Source organism: Halyomorpha halys, unplaced genomic scaffold (genome assembly GCF_000696795.3).
Source record: "Halyomorpha halys isolate HHAL.00 unplaced genomic scaffold, Hhal_1.1 Scaffold131.1, whole genome shotgun sequence".
In the NCBI taxonomy this organism is placed as follows: domain Eukaryota; kingdom Metazoa; phylum Arthropoda; class Insecta; order Hemiptera; family Pentatomidae; genus Halyomorpha; species Halyomorpha halys.
The window spans coordinates 660699-676367 of NW_027116732.1; the positions used below are offsets into that span (position 1 = coordinate 660699).

Sequence of the window (15669 nt, forward strand, 5' to 3'; positions counted from 1 at the left end):
CTTTGGACTCAGAACTATCTTTCGATATTATTTTTCTATTAACAAGAAAGAGTAAAAATTATTCTTAGTAAGGTGTTAATAGTTGACTATAGATTAATGACAAGGTGATGGTCGAGGGTGTGGTCAGCAAGAATACACAAATAAACTAAACTTATTTATTTGTGGCAACCTGAATCTCAATTCTTTATTAAGACTGAAAAATAATATTATTTTTTAAAGGATTGAAATTCAGGTCGAAACATTGGCACAATGGAATAAGTTTAGTTTATTTGTGTATTTTTGCTTACCCCACTCCCTTCCCTTTAACTATTCCACATAAATACTGATAAATTTAATGACTTTACAATTATGGTGGTTAATATCATTAGTTTACAAGTGAAATACACTTAATTGAAGTTTGGAGGTATTTTATTATTATTTTTTTAATGTTATGAAACTAGTAATTTTACTTTTTATAAGCAGATCTTTATAATATTAAAAAATTCTTTGAAGTTTAATCTTTTTAACATTTTAACTCGAAACGAGAAAATTTTAACCTAATGTGTTTTACTAGAAAGCCATGAATACTTTGTAACAACCTTGATATATTCATATTGCTCGGGTTCCTCGTCATAGAAAGTTTCTCTAGGGACAAATTGCACCGTCTATCAGCAAACTTTTTATTTATAGGTGGTGTCGAGATTTGGAGGATTGTTAAAATATTCTCTTAAGTCACCAAGAGAATTGGAATGCCAATGCTAAACAAATAGGTCACTTATTACTACTAAATATAATTTAAGGAAAAAGAACACCACCAGCTCAGAATAATAAATTTATTTAAATAAATAAAATATAAAAAGCTTCAAAAGAAAGAAAAAATATCTTCATTTTCAATATAGTATTGTCAATGTACTTAATGTATATAATTTAATTTAAGTAACATATCACATTAGATATTTGTAAATTAGTACATTTTAATGAATATGTATATGTTGATATTTTCCTCTTTGATTAAAATCTATTCTACTACATATTTAGATTGATTATCCTTGGTGATTAAAGATGCAAGACTTCCATTAGGTGGCCGTTCTCCAGGTACTGTAATCCATTTATACAATAATCTGCAACAAAAATATTGACTTTGTTCATGAGCTATCACAAATTACCACATATATTAAGCGTTTGAAATTTTTTTTAACAAAGGTCAAAAATTGAATAAAGGGAAAAGGAGAACGTAAGAATACCGAGGCAGGGCTGAAAAGACCATAATTACAAACAAGCAGGAACTGGATGATCCAGTAGTTAACTAACAGTCTGACTTTTAGAACAGACAATTTCAGCGAGTAGGTTGGTCGATGAACGACATGTCACAATCTCACTAGAGGAGATCGTAACGCTAAAAAAAGGCTATCCTTCTCCGCCTGACCCGCCCTGCTAAACCCCCGGAGAGCGAGGGCCCAATATCACTTTCGAAATATTAGGTTAAAACGGGAAGGAGAGACTTTAAAGATAGAGCAAAATATTTAAAAAGCCCCTGAAATCGAAAAACGGCATCAAAAAACCCCCCTCACCAAAAAAAACCTAATTCCTTACTTTATTAAATGAATTATATATCTAGTAATAGGTTTAGGACCGTCAAAAATGCGTTTATAAGTAAAACAAAAATTAAATCTGTTCTACTACACCTGTGAAGGGTAAAGGGTGTAGTACTTTGTTAGGAAGTATTTTTATTAGACCAACAGTTGAACAAGGAGGTGATTTGGTCAGAATCACGCTCGACTGCCAGATTTTTACCCAATTAAGGGTACATACTTCCTAAGGCTGGGCGGACCCCTGAAGGCTTTTGAACCCACAGTGTTGACTCAACTGCTACAGGTAATAGATAATAATTATCTGCCACAGCGGATTTGAACCTGGGTCCCTTGGAGTTAGTAATCCATTGGTTTCTGAGTTAAATTTAGTAAAAACTAATTTTAATAATCATTTTTAGATTTATTTCTCTATGGGCTGAGTTCTATGCATAGGAATTCTTTACCAAAAAAGAAAATAATAAAGTACTCTTGTATCCACTCTAATGGCTAGGATAGAAACCAGGATATCAGGATATTCAGATCCACAAGATATAGCCAGGGACAGAGCTGATGAATCTGTGAACAGACTTCAAACGCTATACTGGTCGAACTGATGTATCAGTTTGAAGGCTACAGGAATCGTAGTACTTTGAACTGATAGGGGCCTTAGGTAGGCCTTGAACAGTGTATAGGCTACTGGGATCGTGGGACTCAAACTGATTTAACAGTTCAGAGACTCTGAAGGGTTAAAGCAACATTAGTATCTGATTTTTTTTTTTTGTTTTTTTAAACTTATTTATCCATTCAAGTGTTTCCTGCAACCGGTTTTTTATTATATTTTCCTTTTAATCTAGGTGTTAGTCTTATTATCGTAAAATGTATCTATTTGTTTGTTTTTGGTAAACTGATCTACTGCTATGACTATGAATGATGGTCTGATCTCACATTACTGTCTAATATTGAATTTGTTTAGCAGGTCACTGAAGAGGATCTGGGAGGGTTAATTCCGGAGAGCGAATTTGTTGATCGGGTGAATTGAAAAATTGTGAAAGGGTGAAAAATAGGAATGAATTGAAACATTTGTATTTGTTGTACAGACCGAAATGGATTGTAAGAGGAAACTGTAGGGGGGAAAAAAATTGTTTATTATATCTTATTATTGTATCTCTTTTTTTCTAATTATACCATGTATGTGTAATTTATATATGTCCAATTACGAATTGATAAGTATGCTGTGCGAGATAGCAACCTAATGTATTTAGGCAGCATAGATAAATAAAGTATATTTCTCTATCTCTTAGCCTATAAAAAGAAAAAAAAGTTGGCTGCTAAAGCAATAAACCATATAAAATATCTTACTCAGCAATAAACTCAAGAGGAGTCCAAGTAGAAGTATCAGCTTTTGGCATCCATTTTCGATTCATTGGAGTATCAAGAGTTACGGGAAGTATGGAAACAACTTGGGCTTTATCAGGGAGACCGCTATTTTCACTCGCTAAGGATTTGGTCAAATGATGTACTGCTGCCTTAGCCATTCCGTAACCAATCATTCCTAAAAAATAAAAAAAATTAAAATGAATAAATAGATTTTTTTACTTTAGATCCTCAATATATAATGAATCTTGAGGAATTTTGAGAAAATTCTAAACATAAGCGGGTTCACAAACTTATTTATAAAGTTCATTGAAACAATTGTGTGTGGTATGAGAAACAATAAAATAAGCCACTTGCTACAGTAAGGTTATCATTTGCTTTCCCTTAAACTGTGACCTTGGCCGATCCTAAAATTTTAAATTAAAATAATATAAAAAATATTTATACATTCAAAAATATTTAAATCATGTTTAAATAGATTTAAAAACAAGTTATTTATTTATAAAATGCATTTTAATATACACAATAATTCATTTAATGAGGTAATTAGTTATCTATAAATTTGAGTAGTTACTAACCTAAGATAATAACACCAATTCTAAGCATCTCAAATTTTATTCACCTAAAACTACTTAAAAAGATTTAATTATGATAAAATATAATAATTAAACTAACGATACAGAATCATGATATTTAATATAATATTGATATTCACATTATCCATTTTTCACTAGTAAAATACAATATAATGAGATTAAAAGTGAATTGGTACCATAAAAGTAGAAAGAATGGTTTGTTCCACTTTTTGCATATTACTTAGAAATTTCTAATTTCTGCACCTTCAGAAGACGTAAATTTCTAATATTAGGCCCTGCCAAATCAATTTTTTGCATTGATAATCGTAATTATGCAAAAAACATATTTATATCAGCAGGTAGGGTACTTTGGTCCAATCTGTAAGTTAGACCAAATTATCCTGTGTTCCTGATAAAAAGTTACTTCCCATCAATATTTTGATATAGTGACAACAAAAGTCATTTGAATTTGAAAAAAAAAAAACAATAAAGGATCTTCTTCTCCATTAAATTTTCAACACGAGAGGTTGAGAGAGGTACTCACCTCTACTATTCTTCGACAACACCAATATTCATCACAGAAAAGAGTTGATCGTTATCACTAATAAGTGACTGTTGATGAGACATCTGGACTTGAATTAAAAATTAGAAAAAATATATGTGTTGATATACAAAAATTAAAACTATATTATTCTGCCAAATGTATGACAAACAAGCACTGAGTATATTCCCTTGTTACTGAAGCATTATGAAAATATTTAATTCTTTTTATAAAATTTTAAATAATTCCATCAAAAAAAAAAAAAATAAGAAAGGAAAAAAAAATTTATTTAATGCTTGATCTAATGGTTTAAAAATAAGTTTTCCAGTTATTACAATTAGTACAATAAGTTTTTTCAATTGTAACTTCTCAACATTAAAAAAAATCACCTTAAAATTAATGCCCTATGAAAACTATTGTCAATTAACTATTGGTTAATTTGAAATTTAGCCATTGTCAATGACTGTGTCTTAATAAAATAAACCTGTTATTCAAGCGTGGTTCCCTTTCCGTGGGGAAATTCCTAATATATAAAATTGTTTTTATTAAAACACATTAATAAATAATTAATGCGCAAGGTCTAAAATGTTTTATATAATAATTTACCTGGAGTTCCCTTCAATGCAGCATTGGCACCAGTCAAAGTAAGGAAACCACCTTCCTTCAAAAACTTATTACTAAGTGACGCAGCAATGCAAGAACTCCAAACACTCTGCTTCCACATAAGATCAGAATTTTTCAAGAAATCTGAAATAAAAATAAAAACTGAAGCATAAGCAATATAGGATAGCATCATATATTGTAAATATACAATGTTTTATACAAGCATTGTACATATAACAATTTACAACACATTAAAAGAGAAACCTGAATATATCAAAATATTCATAAAAAAAAAAATCTATTGAAATAAAATAAACTTGAGAAGATGTTCAGGGTGCGAACAATAAAGATACACTACATAAAAAAAAATAATAATAATTACAAACAAACTTGGAGATAAAAATTTCCAAGTTTGTTTGTTATTATTTTATTTTTTTATAATTCTCTGACCTAAGGTTGTAACCTCGTTTTGATTTATCACCCCTGATGAAGGCTTGAAATTCAGGTCTAAACGTCAGCACAAATAAATTTTTTTTTTTATTTGTGTATCTTTGCTGACCACACACCAACTATCTTCTCCTCATATTAATATACAGTAAAATAATAACACCTATTCATTTTTTTGAATCATTTGTTGCTTTATCCAGTTTTGTTGCCATCATTTCCTCATATTAATATACAGTCAACTATTATCACCTCATAAAATAAACTTAATCGACTAAGGAATAAAATAGTCCTACAAACAAACAATTGATTATCATGATAAACTAATCCTATAAAAATTAAAACTATTTTTTAAAAAATTCATGAAAAACAATAACACAAAACAGACTCTAATAATATTTCACTGATTTGGTAAATTTCCTTGGCCTACTACTAAAATATATTTCCAGCTTTCTAATTAATGCATATGATGTAAGTTAATAAAGGTTCAACTTTCAAAAATTTTATAACGACCAAAAAAAAAAGTGTTTTTTCCTTACAAAAAGGTCCAATAGCAAACACTTTCTCTTATTTCAGCAAATACTAATATACAGTTATTGTAAAGTCAGTGTACTTTTTACAATAAATTAAACGCATATTCATCATATAATATTTAATAGAAATAGTAGAGCTTTTGAAAACTCCATTACTTCTAGCACTTTCCTTTCTTCAGTATGTTCCTGATAATCATTATTATTGTTATCAATAGGAGTAATCATAATGCTGTGTTAAGTGTAAAAAAATTTAACATGCTAAATGTTATAAAGTATAGGATTGTGAGCAGCCTAATTTATAGTCCATGTTATATGGTTAATGCAGAGGAGCTCCAAGCAGATTTTCTGGACAACTTTGTAACTTTTCCTTTCAAAAGCTTCCAGAATTTCATTATTTTTATCCATTACTTCATTACAGTTTTAAAAATGTCAAATAATAACAACACAAACCGAACACGAACTACGAGCAACTAACCTATGAAAACAACAGAATGGTGTAGAGCTAAGCTTTTTCAGACATCATTCTCTATTTAACAGACTTTCAACCATGTTAAATATTATATCGTTTTAACTTGCTAAAGGGGGAAAAATTTCTTTTTTTAATACACTTCAACATGTTAAATTAAAGACCATGAATACTCCTATTATCATTATTAATAGCCTAGTTGAATTAAAGAATGTTAAATCTTTTAGATAGTAATGAGTCTATCATACCCTTGCCATAAAATGTAAAATAAACGATCACTCACAGCAGTAATATAAAAGGGAAAGTAATTTTAAAAACTTCATTCCTTTTTTGGATCTTAGATCTTAATAATAGCTTCACATTAGACATTTCATCAAATAAAAAATATAAAGAAAAGCAATATTTTTTCGTATGTGCCCTTACTTCGTATCAGTAATATCAAAATGTACAAGAGAAATAATGAGTTTATAAGATAGAATTAGACAATTTCGACCATAAACCTTTGAAATCTAAAACATTGGTAATGCATTTACTATTCAACATTTCACCAATCAGACATCTGAACATAAAGTACAATATCACAGAATGCAGACAAAACGCAACATATCACACATGAATAGTCTAAATAGACACAACTTGAAATGTGAATGCGCTCTAAAATAACCGAACAACAACTGAAAAGTAGTCATTTCTGCACAAGTCAGTAACAATAACACTTTTCAAACTAATACTTTCTATTTTAAGAATTGAAATAATAGTACTCACATACTACTCCGTCCAGACCAGTTATGGATCATAACTTGACACAAATTACTAACTCGTTTTTATGCTAGTTAAGGCTCAAAATTCATCTAAAAAGAATCAGTCAAAAAGTATCTTTACTTTATGGGCGAGCGAAGGCGACAGCTGTGACCATACTAAAGCATTAATAGTATAATAATAGGGTAGGTTATAACTCATAGCCGATCGGGACAAAATAATATGTAAGCACTTACCAAAATAATCAACATTTGGTAAATATTTTAGAGACAGTCAGTTAATTGACTTTGTAGCTATTTAATAAATCAGTCACTTACCTTCAGAGGCAGCATTTCCACCAGCCCAGCCTCCGGCAACACATATGATGGCATCAAACTTGTTATTTCCTAACGCTGATGAAATCGCTGAAGATAAAGTTGCTTCCTAAATGAATAATTGACATAGTATACTCATTAAATACAAAATATTTTCTACAACTGACATATAAAACTAGAAAAATCTTTTACCTGTTCCAGCCATGGATCTGCGACATTGACAATAAAATTTTTATCAGCCTCATCGTTCGCTTTTGTATCTATTGATCCCACCCACTAAAAAAAAATGTTATTTTGTTTATAATGAATCAACAATATAACAAATATTTAGTTTATAACAATCAAAGATGAATGCCTTACCCAACTTTTGTTTTTAAAAAATTTAACACAAGTTGATCCCAAAGCACCACACCCACCATAAACAAGTACCCTTTGTAGGCTCATGATGTGATATTAAACTCCTTAAGAAATGACACTGGTCCCCTGAGTAACCTTGGTTCTGGAGTGAAAGCACTAAAAATTACATAACACAATACCGGTTGCCCAGTGAATAGAAACTGGTCCAGGAATTGATCGTTATCAACATACTGGAACTAAGTTGGCTTGATAGCGCTGCTTAGTTCTGGAGGCGGTTATCAGTCAGGTTTTAAAATCTGATAAAGGACTACAAAGTAGATTAGCAATTGAACATTCATATTAGAACATTATTAGTTCGAATATAGGTTAAAGAAGTCATTATGAACACTTTAAAATAAAAAAGACTAGAGGATCGATAAATTCCTTCATATTAAAGGTTTCCTCAACTATAATCCTCCCATTATTCAAGATTTCGAAATAGTGAATTCTGATTTAAGGTTCTAAATGATAATGATTTCTCTTAGTATGTCTAAAGCCAAAGGAATTAAGGTTTAAAATAAAAGTGGAGGGTTGATATCATCCTAGCACAATTATCTAGGTGTCACGTCACCTAGACGTGGAAGCATAGTCAGTCACCTTGATAAGTCAAATACTAGAAACTCGTTACATCGAATCATTACATTCGCTTCAGATTGGATGGAAAATGTAGAGAGGATCTATGAAAGTAATGTTTTTTGCGAATGTCACTATTTTATTGTGACAAAATACTGACATAGGCAAATAAAATAATGTCATTCTGTACATCAAAGTCGTGGTAAACACAACCTAAGGTTACAGTGGCGTGTTTAGTTGTAAATAATGAAATTAATTTTTTTTTTTGGCAATTTTGGTTGAAATGTTTAAATACAAGAAGAGGTACATATTCGGCACTGCATGCTTTTTATGTAGTATAATAGTTGCTTCTCAAAACATTTGTGATGCTTATCGAAATGCATTGGACGCTCATACATGCTAAAGGTAGTTTTCCAAGTTCAATTTTGATCTTTCCGACTCGTACAAATCAGGAAGACCAACAACGTTAGACAATGAAGTATAAGGGCGGGGATGGAAGCAAATCTGTGTCGGATAATCGAGGGAACTATTTTTTAAATTATTCTGCTTGTTCATAAGCCCTAAGGCCTTGACAATGCGTGTTTAGTTTGTTAAGGTAAGATTGACAAGGAAGATGATTAGATAGAATGAGACTAACGGGTAACAACCGCTATATTTCACAAGATGGTAACCTCGTCCTAGTGGGTATTATTCATGTAGGTATGAGGAAGGTATGCAAGCCTGGAGGGTAGCTGGCCGCCGGGTCCTACGATAGAAGAGAAGGAAAGAGGATTAAAAGGGAGAGGCCATGTCTTAGGTGCTTTTAAAACAGAAACAACTCTTCAGAATTCAGGATCGGCTGTCAGCCGAAACTATCTCAAGCAAAGAGTACGTCTACCGTGCAGCCCTCGGATAGTTGTGGATCAATAATCGATTAAGCCTTCTTTAAGACCCTTATTTATAGGTCTAGTGCATACGGCTGTGACCTAGAAGCGGTCTTATCTTATCTTCTTGATGTAGTTTCGTGCGTTATTTTGGCATAATTTATTTATTATTTTATTGACATTGTTCATTAAAGTATACAAAAATTAATAAAATGTTTTTATAAAAGAAAATAATGAATGAATTTGAGATCTTTGATGAGGCTCGAGGTGCTGCGCTCTGGTAGATTGGAGCTGAACTTTATGTTTCTCATCAAAATAACAAAGCTAACCAATCCGTCAAATGTAACTAATTGCTTCAACGGCACAATACGGAAGCGTTTTTTGATCTCTCATCAACTTGAGTCAACGGAGATTTAAAATGGGTCCGATATGATTATCCAAAACGCAAAAGGCAGTGGCTTTCTCCAGCTGAATCGCCAAGAAGTACTGCTATGCCAGGTTTACGCACCAAAAAGGCCTTTTTGAGTGTTCCGTCGAGAATTCGTGGGGTTGTTCATTTTGAAGTGCTTGAACTTGGAAAAACAGTAAATTTCGAAATTAACTTTAAACATTTGGATCGTATAAATAAATCTTTAATTGAAAAGTGGCAAGCGATTGTCAATAGAAAAGGCTTTATTGTCCAACGTGATAATGTATAGAGGTGATTGTGTAAAATGATTTGAAAATGGGAGGTGCTCTGCTACAGAAAGCCACGATTATGAGTTTTCAGTAGGTTAGGTAACTTGCAAGGAGATATATTAGGGGTATTCATGATCTTTGGTTTAACATGTTAAAGCGTGTTAAATGGAAAAACTAATGTTAAATCGAAAAAAATTGCCTTCTTTTACCGTGGTAAAACGAAATAACATTTAACATGGCTGAGAGTCTGTTACTTGGTCTGTTAAATGGAGAATGACGTCACACAATAGACCAGTTGAGATCGCCGCTATTTTTGTTGTGACAGCTCAGTTATTTCCTGTGTTTGTGGTATTCATATCCCTGTTATTAAACCAGAATGGATAATTTTAATGATACATTTGAGAAAAAAAAAACAGTAAAAAAAACAATGTAATTTCATTCTACTATCTGAAAATTTGTAAACGCTCGCCAGATAAAAATCTCACTATATGAACCATGTAATTATTCTTAGGGGACATATGTCCCAGAATAAAGTTATTTTTTCATTTCATTTCATAAGCTAAACTTTCTCACAAATTCCACTTTTCACTCACTCTAGGGATGTTGTAATTAATTACTTAAATCAAAACTGAAGTAAACAATAACATGAGGGTCTGGAAGGAAGGTTATAAACATAAAGGCTTATACAACAAGTTGCAGAGAAAATCCGCTAGGGGCTCTTATGCATTTAACGTTTAACATGACTTCAAATAGGGCTGCTCACAATCTTATAGTTATTATAACATTTAACATGGTAAAACATTTAACATTTAACACAACATCATGAATACCCCTATTGATGAATTGATATCGGGAACCAGTCGTAAATCCATGGAGGAAGAAAACTTCACATCATCAGGAACTAGGTTACGGTTGTGAAAGGAATGACAAGTCCTTCAGGAACTAGCTGAAGTTACTTTAAAAAAAAATCAAGAGAAGGCAGGGTGAAATAAAAGTCAAACATACATTTTCAAAAATAGTGCTAGAACGTACTTATCTACAACGTACATTGTTACTCACTACCTCCTAAGGAGGATACTTCCCTCAAGGGGAAATTTACACTTTGGTTAGTCATGTCAGGCTAATGTTTTTCTCTGGGCTATTAAATGTCATCGAGAGATGCCACGTATAAGACATTAGCTTTTAGTGGATCAGAAGATTCTGTTATAATCATTATTGATTTAAATAATACATTTAGCAGTGTAAGACTCTAACGGGAGTCTTGGGTCGACGAAGGAAAAGAAAAAAAATTCATTTAGAAATATAATAATATATAAATGATTAATACAAGTCAAGTTAAATTATTCACAAGAAACACTATAGCAGTTCACGTTACGGTTGGTAGGTTCGTCATGTATACTACTTATTTACCTACATTATCCGTTATCTTCTTATGTGTCCAGTTATTCTATATTTCCTTTTATTCATTATGGTTGTTATATTGTTTTCTTTTTCAGCGCTGATGAAAGCCTGAAATTCTTTTTGGCACTAATAAGTAAGTTTTACTTATTTGTATTCTTCTCCTCATAAAAGCTACATTTTTTTTTTTTTTTTTGGATCTTTACATGACAAATAGGTCTCTCATTATTCAATGTAAGGAAGGACACCATCTGGTCAGGATAGTAAATTTGTTTAAACAAATAAAATAGTAAAATCTTCAGATTAACGAAATTATTTTCATTTTTAATTTAATGTACTCATACATACAGTTTATTGTAAACAAAAACATAGCACATGAAATTTTTGTAAATTAATACAATTTGAATGAATACATTGATTTTGGTAATTTTCGTTTTAATTAAACTTTATACTATGACATAGTTAGATTTTTTATCTTTAGTGATTAGAGATGCAAGACTTCCATTAGGTGGGCGTTCTCCAGGTACAGTAATCCATTTATACAATAATCTGGAACAAAAAGTATGTCTTAATTCAGGTGCCATCAGCAATGACCCCAAGGGGAGCAGTGAAGTAAAATGTATTTATAAGAAGCTTGATTTTTGGAACAGATCAACCGCTTGTCGAGGTGGCTTTTGTATAATTACTTAGTGTTGACTCCCATTTCAAATAAGAGATATTCTACATCATAATACCTCTACAATGCTTGTCCATAGTTTATTATAGCTGAATTAGAGATGAATTGGCACAATGATTTTTACGGGAACTAGCTATAAATCTCGCAGGAAGGAAACTTACTCTGCAGGAAACAAGCCTACGGACTTAAAAGTAATGGCAAGTCCTACATGAACTAGCTGAAGGTACTTACGAAAGAGAGGAAAGGTACAGGATAGAGAAGAGGTCCAGAGAAGGCAGAAGCAAAATAAAGTCCTTAAATCCTTACAAAGTCCTTTTATTAAAATAAAAGTAAAAATTCCACTATAATGTACTGATCCACTATGTATATTATCGCTCGGAGGAGAAATACTAGAAGGGGATATTCACATTATGGTTTATCAAGTTGCACTAATTTATCTCTCTTGGGCTGTTAGACGCCATCAAAATATGGCTTTCGTCGTCACTGTTTACTAGGGATCAGTATAACCCTGACGACGAGACAAATCTGGGCCCTGTTCCCTGGTCCCTACAAGCACGTTCCTGCCAATATTAATCGATGTTTGGATCACTGTCCGCTTGTCCGAGGATGGTACCCTAAGCTCATATTCCCTAAGCTTTGTACTTGAGCTTTGTACCGCAATTCCGTTTCTTAATGACGTCAGGAAGCAGGGTAATTTCGTTTCCATAACCCTATTCCTTAATGCTCCTTACAAGCAGGAGATAAAGTAACATCCTAATCTGATTCAAGGATACTAATATTGCATCTTTGTTTCACGATTTCAAATAAAGCCGATGCAAACAAGTTTCCTGCAATAACAATAGAACTATATCATAAGATCTCATACTCAGCAACAAACTCGAGAGGAGTCCAAGTAGACATATCAGCATTTGGCCTCTCTTTCCGATTCCTTGGCGTATCAAGAACTTGAGGAAGGATGGCTACAACTTGGGTATTATTAGGGAGACCGCTATTTTGACCTGCCAAGGATTTGGTGAAGTGGTGCACTGCTGCCTTCGCCATTCCGTAACCAATCATCTCTGAAAAAGAGAAATATTTATATATTCAAAGTAAAATAACAACTTTTATTATCAACCCAGCAAATAATCTAATAAAAGTAGAAATATATAAAACTTGATTTCCATTAGTTTCCCAAGTTAAACCGTTCTTTCTTTGGTGGAATTATCTGAAACTATGTATATGTATTCAGAGATTGTTTGTTGTGGTTTGATTAGGGTGAAATTAAAAAGCTGGTTTGTATCGATGTTGTTTAATATCACCTCTCAGAAGACCTCCATACTGCGCATGTTCAATGGAGGGAGGTGCCACAACCCTACTCTCCTTCTAAGCAAAAATGACGCTAAGGGGTGGGAATAGGCCACGCCTCTTAAAGGCAACTTTACCTTGAAGTTAATAGGGATTTCGCACATTAATGTAATAATCTGTAAAATCGTCCATTTAATCGAATGTGAAGAAACTAGAAGTTGTAGTAAATGTTATTTCCAATTATTTTCTACATTTATAATGAAAATCTACTAAGCCATTCTCGAGAAATTCGTGCTTCTTTCTCAATTCTGTTCAGACTCATTTCAACGTGAATAGTAACTATACCAAAATATATATTTACTGTTCTAAAAGGTAAAGAGCTAATATAAAATTGAATTACCTTAGTCAGTTTTTCAATAAATATTTTCTAGGAACAGTTATTAAAAAAATAATTTTTTCCAAGAATAAAGAGTTTGATACAAATAAATAATTGTTTCTGTTGTAATAGAGAAAGTTATTTAATAAAAAAGAAAAGGAAAAAAAGAGTAAACATTATTTTTTAGAAAATATAATATTTACAACAAAAAAAGTGAGTGAGAATGAAATAAAAAAAACAATATTATGTGAGCAATAAATAAAATATGAGCACGCTTTGAGTATCTCTCAATTTTGTTTTATTCATGTTTAATCCACATACCAAGCATTCCTGGCATACTGGGTGCACCAGCAATTCTAACATGTCAACTGTCAGATATGGCGCAACGGATGCCACGCCTGCGAAAGGAATAGACCCCGCCTTCTGGTGTCACTTACCTTGAAAGCGTACCCCCTCTATTAAACCTCTTCCTCCAAATGTTCATTCATAATATTATTGGTAACAGTATTACCAAAATAAGAGGGTAGCCAATAATGATATATAAGTTAGGATCGAGAAGCTAGGATATATGAGGGGGGAAAGAGGATTAACCGAAAGGGTCTTTCGACGATACTACTGATGAACAATGAACGAACATTGTAAAGGACAAGATTATGTTTAGGCAGGACATCAGTCCCCAGAACTAGCGGATGGCAAGTGTGAGGAGAACCAGTCCTCTCCTCTAAACCTAAAAGAAAGGTCGAAGGATGATGAATTAGTAACTCCAAAAATCTTGTTGACTTAGTAAAGACAACCTGGTAGAGCCTCTAAGGACTAAAAGATTTAATTTTTATTGTGTAGTATTACATTCTTTCATATACATTCAGACACAAATAAAATATATATATATATATATAATTTATTTATTGATATTTACAACTGTATACACATATATACAACAAGTAAATTTGTTGTAGGCGAATAGTAACATGATAAAAACATGTGGAGAATCTACCCACTGATAGAACTCCAATAACATTTCTAGAGAAGAAGATCTCGAGGCCATCTACATAAATAATAAAACTGAGAGAATTCACACTATATTTACACAAATGAATTAAATCTAATGAAATATTTAGAAAAAGAATAATAATAATAAAGAAGTAATATCTTAACACACATTTATCCATGTATAGATTTTTATTCAGCCATGGGAACTCTGAACTGAGCTTATCTCTCCATTCGTGAAGGAAAAACGAGGACTCTGAAAGATCTCAGTGCTTCCTACTTAACCATAGCATTGGTACTGACAACCAGTGGAGGCTGAGAGAGGACACTAGTCGCAGAATAGAGAATCTGGTCATTGCCAGAACTTCATTATAATTATTTGCAATAGGTCTCTAGGTCACTGCTATTTCTACCTATGGGCAGGATTGTGAAACTAGGGATTGCGATGGGGGATTAGGATGATGAGTGACTTTTGATTCCATAAGCTCTGAGAAGAATGGGATATTAAGGTCATGATAGAAGAAATTGTTGGTTACATAGTAAGGAGTATTGAATATTGTCCGAAGGACTGTATGCGTTTTATATTACAATATTTAGCTGCCCTCCACATTTCTAGTCCATAAATCCAGTCAGGTTTTAGTATTGTCTTGTAAAGCAGTAGTTTTTTGTGATGTGAAAGTTATTATTTTTTATTTAGCAGTCCGTAGAAATTGTCCAAATCACCGGTTTAAGTTCTTGTCTTCTATGTCTAGTATATTGATTAGTATTCTATAAACGTTTCATAATGAAATTATGTGGCCTCTTCCAGGGAGTCTATGTGAATGAACTAGTTTAATTGATGAAATTTAAAATCATTTGGTAATCTAGTACATACTGTCTCGAGATTTAGCCGGAATGCCAGGATAATCGCTGAAGGCAATTATCCAAAAATAAGTTAATTAATAAATTTATAATGAGTCCTGCAAAATTATTATTATAATTGGATTCTTTTCCAAAGGCTTGTTGTGCGTTTACCAGTTACCAATTAAATACCTTTTTATTTATAAAATGTTTTTGCCATTAACTATATAATATAATAAGGGGTGGTATTGTGTAATATAATAGTAAATAAACTACATAAAGGGACTAAGTATTTACTTACAATTTATTGATAAGTATTTATTTACAATGATTGATATGATTCAGATAATTGGTTTGTCTTAAAATATTGTTTACGTTATGAATTGTAACCTAATGTATCTAAATAGCTTCTGATTTGGATGAGTCATGTCGTGAGATG

At 32.1% G+C, this 15669-nt stretch overlaps 2 protein-coding genes across 2 annotated transcripts in view; both read right to left on the bottom strand.

Moving 5' to 3' along the window:
* Nucleotides 1-798: 798 nt before the first annotated feature.
* LOC106678265 (dihydropteridine reductase) lies at nt 799-7896 on the bottom strand. Its single transcript, XM_014416684.3, has 6 exons — nt 7520-7896; nt 7352-7435; nt 7163-7268; nt 4647-4787; nt 2910-3102; nt 799-1100 (listed from the first exon to the last, which is right to left on the bottom strand). Exons 1-6 carry the CDS (start codon nt 7601-7603, stop codon nt 998-1000), a joined length of 711 nt encoding a protein of 236 aa, XP_014272170.1. The 5' UTR covers nt 7604-7896; the 3' UTR covers nt 799-997.
* A 3515-nt stretch (nt 7897-11411) lies between these two features.
* LOC106678261 (dihydropteridine reductase) overlaps nt 11412-15669 on the bottom strand; it is an 8742-nt gene continuing 4484 nt past the window's right edge. The window contains exons 5-6 of the mRNA XM_014416680.3: nt 12609-12801; nt 11412-11616 (exon numbers count right to left, since the gene is read on the bottom strand). Coding sequence (XP_014272166.1) covers nt 11514-11616; nt 12609-12801 — 296 coding nt within the window. The 3' untranslated portion in view covers nt 11412-11513. The remainder of the gene's footprint in view (nt 11617-12608; nt 12802-15669) is intronic.

Excerpts from the sequence above, each read along its gene's own strand:
- LOC106678265 (XM_014416684.3), bottom strand. The coding sequence starts at position 7,603 with ATGAGCCTACAAAGGGTACTTGTTTATGGTGGGTGTGGTGCTTTGGGA. Across the intron at positions 7,269-7,351 it reads CAGATCCATGGCTGGAACAG|GAAGCAACTTTATCTTCAGC; the intron begins GTAAAAGATTTT and ends TTATTCATTTAG. Across the intron at positions 4,788-7,162 it reads TGGAAATGCTGCCTCTGAAG|ATTTCTTGAAAAATTCTGAT; the intron begins GTAAGTGACTGA and ends TTTTTATTTCAG.